The sequence below is a fragment of the Chaetura pelagica genome, unplaced genomic scaffold, assembly GCF_000747805.2.
Source record: "Chaetura pelagica isolate M959 unplaced genomic scaffold, ChaPel_1.0 scaffold80, whole genome shotgun sequence".
Classification (NCBI taxonomy): Eukaryota; Metazoa; Chordata; class Aves; order Apodiformes; family Apodidae; genus Chaetura; species Chaetura pelagica.
Window position 1 is genome coordinate 839278 of NW_009951946.1, and position 4895 is coordinate 844172.

The 4895-nt window shown below is 37.5% G+C and overlaps 1 protein-coding gene across 1 annotated transcript in view; it reads right to left on the reverse strand.

Moving 5' to 3' along the window:
- The window catches only part of EIF1AX (eukaryotic translation initiation factor 1A, X-linked), an 18829-nt gene that overhangs the window by 10250 nt on the left and 3684 nt on the right, over positions 1-4895 (reverse strand). The window contains exons 3-6 of the mRNA XM_009997273.1: positions 4401-4504; positions 2729-2779; positions 1704-1785; positions 1512-1603 (exon numbers count right to left, since the gene is read on the reverse strand). Of these exons, the coding sequence (XP_009995575.1) occupies positions 1512-1603; positions 1704-1785; positions 2729-2779; positions 4401-4504 (329 nt within the window). The remainder of the gene's footprint in view (positions 1-1511; positions 1604-1703; positions 1786-2728; positions 2780-4400; positions 4505-4895) is intronic.

Sequence of the window (4895 nt, forward strand, 5' to 3'; positions counted from 1 at the left end):
ATCATAGAATCATAGAATCATAGAATCTTAGGGGCTGGAAGGGACCTCGAGAGATCATCTAGTCCAACCCCCCTGCCCGAGCAGGGTCACCTAGAGTACATCACACAGGAACTCATCCAGGTGGGTTTTGAATGTCTCCAGTGAGGGAGACTCCACAACCTCCCTGTTCTTCTGACATAAACAACAAATAAAAGGTTCTCCCAAGTACTTCATGATTAACTATGATCTTGGAAGCCGCACTTCATTCTAGGTGAACTAGATGATCTTCAGAGAGGTTATTGATATTCTCTCTTTATGTCTTTTCCTTTCTTAAATAATAATAATAATACATTGCACAGCTCACGGAAGCTTGAAAGATGAAGAACTAAAACATAATGCACTTAGAACAGTCTGTCCAATTAACTCAACTCGCTGGCTCACAAAGTTACTACTTATCCTCTCAGCCACTTGACCCTGCATACATCCATCTCTCAATTGCAAAATAAAGTGCATCATCTTAGAAAACATAATTTGAATAACAATTTTACTACTACAATGTAAGAGTGTGCATGCTCAGGTGTCACAGCTTGGTAATAAGCAGTAACACAACAGATTATGGCAATCTGTAAACTCAGGATTTTTATTAACTTTAGTAACTACTAAGATGCAGATGATTTTTATGTGAACAGAAATGAAGACTTCAAGCCAGTTATTTTAAAAAACAGAAATACCTCAATAATTTCTGTAGTTATTATTAGACAGCAAGGTTGTTAAAACAGCAAAGGAATCTAGGTAAAACCCACACATGTTCATGCACTTCCCCAAAACACCTACATAACCTGTGCCCTGTAAGAGCAGTTGGTGTCCAGCGTACTTTACATCAGCAGTTTATGGCTGGGCTGATTTGTAGCTGCCCTACATGGCACAGGGGCTGACCCATCAGTCTTTGTGACTGCTCCCAGAGAGATCTTTCTGGCCTACTATGCAGGGCACACAAGGAAATCATAGTAGTCTGCTCAACCTTCCTGTATTATTTACTTTGCTTTCCACCATGAGGTTGCTGTAAGGTGCTTACACCTCAGAGAGCAGTACTGAGGGCCACACATTCAGTTCCTTCAATATGAACATACTCAGCTACATTCATGTATAGTCACCAATCTGCACAACTGCAATTCCTCACGCATTTACATATACAATCATCTGAATGGAGGTGGCTACGTAAGTCGTTGGCATCTTTGGGATCAAACAACTTTTGTTTTCTTTTAGGCATCTTAAGGGTTATGAAAATGTATGGACATGTATGTTTTCAAGCAGGCTGTTTGCTTAGAGGTCAACTGAAGGAATACAGTAGGACAGAATAAAGAACAGAAAGTTGGCCTGCACACATCCACACCATTTTCCGATGTGGTGCCTGAAAATGTGAGCTGTTCTGAACATCTATGTATTATTTTACTTGCTTTCAACAATGAAAAACAGCTTGCTGCCAAAGATGACAGTTTCAAGCATATGATACAAAAGATGTGTTCACTTACATCATCAATATCTTCATCATCATCTCCAATATCATCAAACTGGATTTCATCATCATCTCCAGGACCAAATGTGTCTGTTTCATTGATTTTAGCTAAAAAGGAATTTACAGCAGTTAAGGAAAACACACACCAAGACAGACTGAATATTCTTGTCCAATATGAACTTTCAATATGAAGTGATGAGATTTTTACCATGTTCTGGAAGCTCCCCATATGCTTTCAGACTTCTGGCTTCATCTGCATTGTACTTTAGAATAACATCAGCCTTGTTATCCTAATTAAGAAATTATCAGAATTTATTAGGCATCTGTGAAGAAAAACCCCTATTAAGCTCAGCAGACTAGTAACATCTATATTATTTACAGAAGAATAGCACCTATATTATTTACAGCATAATCTCTTATTCCTCCTTCCCCTTCAGTTCATTAAGAATGCTCATTTGTAAAATATCTTCATTCTTTCTGGGTGAGAACTTAATTCTCTCCTATTGCCAATAATCTGGGAAATTCAGTTTCATTCCGTTTAAAGTAATTTCTCCAGAAAACACACACAGTGAGGTATTTGGCAGTCAAATCAGAAAGTGCCAAAAATTCCTGGCTTCTAGTAATTTAATATATACTGTAAATGACAGCATCTTAAAAGTTTTACAACTCAATGTATGTTTCAGAACCAAAATCTGTCTTCAAATAACTGATGACACAACACTAGCATTCACCTACCTAGTGAAAATGTGACAACTGTTTTCCATTAAGCATTACTTTAGGTCAAATTATGCCATTCCATTTTTGAAAATTTAAGCAGAAACTAATCAGGGATCAATTGACCTCTTAATGTAAAATCCTAAACATCAAGGCTCCAAAATTCTGACTACCAAAAATTCTGATTATCACAGTTGAATGTTTGGTGCTTGGCCCAGTTTCCCTTATATCACAGGATGCAAGCATCAAAAAGCTACACCTGGAAATAAAAGGTTATGTGTGGTGCCAATAAGCACCTTCACTCAGAAAAGTCACAGGGTGCAATTTAGAAAAACAAGCTGAACTAGGATTTGTCATCTACTCATTACAATCTTTCTTTAATACAAGGAAGCTAAAAGTAATTATTTAGCATAAATAAAGACAAATTCAAGTGCTAGATGGGAATTTCTGCAGCAATTTAACATTAAATACAACTGTTTTTAAGATATTCTTCATTGAAAAATTACACGAGATTTTTACCTGGTAGTCTCTTAAGCCAACCAATATAATATCAGAAGTATTTATCCAAACCTGAAAGAGAAAACGTGTTACATTGCAGGAATTAAACTTATGTTGTATAACACAAGACTCAAACAGCACATTCAGGTTTACTGAGACATGAAACTTCACTTTCTGACCAGTAAACTGTAAGTACCAATTTTATATTTTAACAGCAAAGCTAATGTAAAAAATACATTAATTCCTATGTTATGGAGAGATTACTAAGGTAAATAAAACTTTTTTGAAGACCTTCATGCCAACAAGGTGGTTATTAAGTTGTAACTTCTGAGAAAACAGAAATAATCCATCAAGCCACCACTCTGTGAACTGAGCTCCACAACGGCAAAAATGAATGGAAAACCTGATGAAGGCAATGATGGACAAAACCAGTGAAAAGCACATAAAAATTAATGGACTTGTTTCTAGTAAATGACTACGATAATCAGTCAAACCAAAGCCAGAAGCCTGTAAAACTGGACATGCTCATTTAAATGCACAAGATGGTTCTATTACACGAGACTGATTTCTTTGGTGATAAAATGTCTTTCAGTTGAGACTTCCCCTCTTTTAGACATGAGTAATAGAGAAGTGATGCTTTCTGTAGCAACAAATTAATTCTGCAGCACTGAGCATTCCTGTGTGTACATTCATCATTACCTTCCACAGCTTATTGCAGCCTATGCAGGCAGCTAGCAGGGCTCACACTTACGCCAAGATACGTGTGCTCATTGGTCTCAAAAAACAAACAGGTGGAACAACCCAGAATGAACACAGTGACGAATGTCTGTTTTATTTGGAACATATCTCTCTGAGAGGACGCCCTCCACACCATACACCAGCCAAGGTAAAAAAGCTGTAGCATCTGACAAGGGCAAGAGGGGACACCATCTAAAGATGGCAAAGTTAAGACCACAAACACGTACGTACACCTGACTTCCCTCAAGGTACAACTTCTGCAGATCAGCTTTGCATGCAAGTGTTTTGGGAACTAATGAAGTGGACAGTAAAATTAAAGCACCTGAGGTGCCTCTGGGAAGCCATAAAGAAACTTTCCCAAGCTGCCCTTACTGAACTATTCTCAGGTAAGTCACCCAGTGAGATGACAACTATAATTACTCAGTTCCTTCACAGGTTGAACTAAGTGGGGCATCAAACCCCGATTCTTAACGGTTTAGGGAAAAAAACATATAAAAAAGGTGATTTTGGACAACCTGTCTGCATCTTTATTTTCTTATGCTGAGTGCCAGCCTTAACCTAAATAAAAGTTCTCCTGCTGAGCTAAGTACTGATCTAGTCTCAGATATAACATTTTAAAAATAGTTATCAAGTTTCCTATCTACAGTTAGGGAGCTCTTACTTCACACATACACAGAATTCCAGAATGCAAAAAATTCGTATTTCATAAGCAACTATAAAATCTGCTCTGAAATTACACATCCAAAGGCAGCTCTTGAACTACAAATTTCCCTCAAAAGCCAAAGCCTGCCTGTTTTTGTGCCAGTGAAACAAACAGAACAAACTAGCTTACTATCAGAAAAGTTTAAGATAGAAATAGGAATATTAACTTCTGTAACAAGCTACATACATGAATTCTTAGAATCACGTATTGGGCAAAATGCCACTGTTCTCTATTGCAATGCTTCAGAATTACCTTTTTTCTTAGTTTCCCTCTAATATGACATAACCTCTTCACACCATCAAAACATAATGCCTCCAGTCTTCCATTGCCTAACATCTTGATCACCTGGGCATATTCTGTAAGAGACAGTAACACAGAGCAAAACTTATAAACAAAAGCAGTTTCATGAAACAAACAATAACTTTTGTCACCTTAACCAACATTTGCTGTAACATTTTATTAAATAGGAGCAGCTGAGACGAGCTTTGACCAGCCACACAGGCTGCTGAATGTATCACAGTTTTTGTATTATCGTGATGTTAACGTTTTTTCTAATGCCATTCTTTCTTGGTCATATCCATGCTTCTGTTCCCTTTGACGTGTTACTACAGGTAATTTTCATAGCTATCAAATCAGAGTCTGAGTTTATGACAGCATCACAGCATCTGTCCTAACAGACAAAATCTTGTGTCATTACTGAGGACAAAGTCGCACGTCTGTATACCCCACTGATGTTCTGCATTCCTG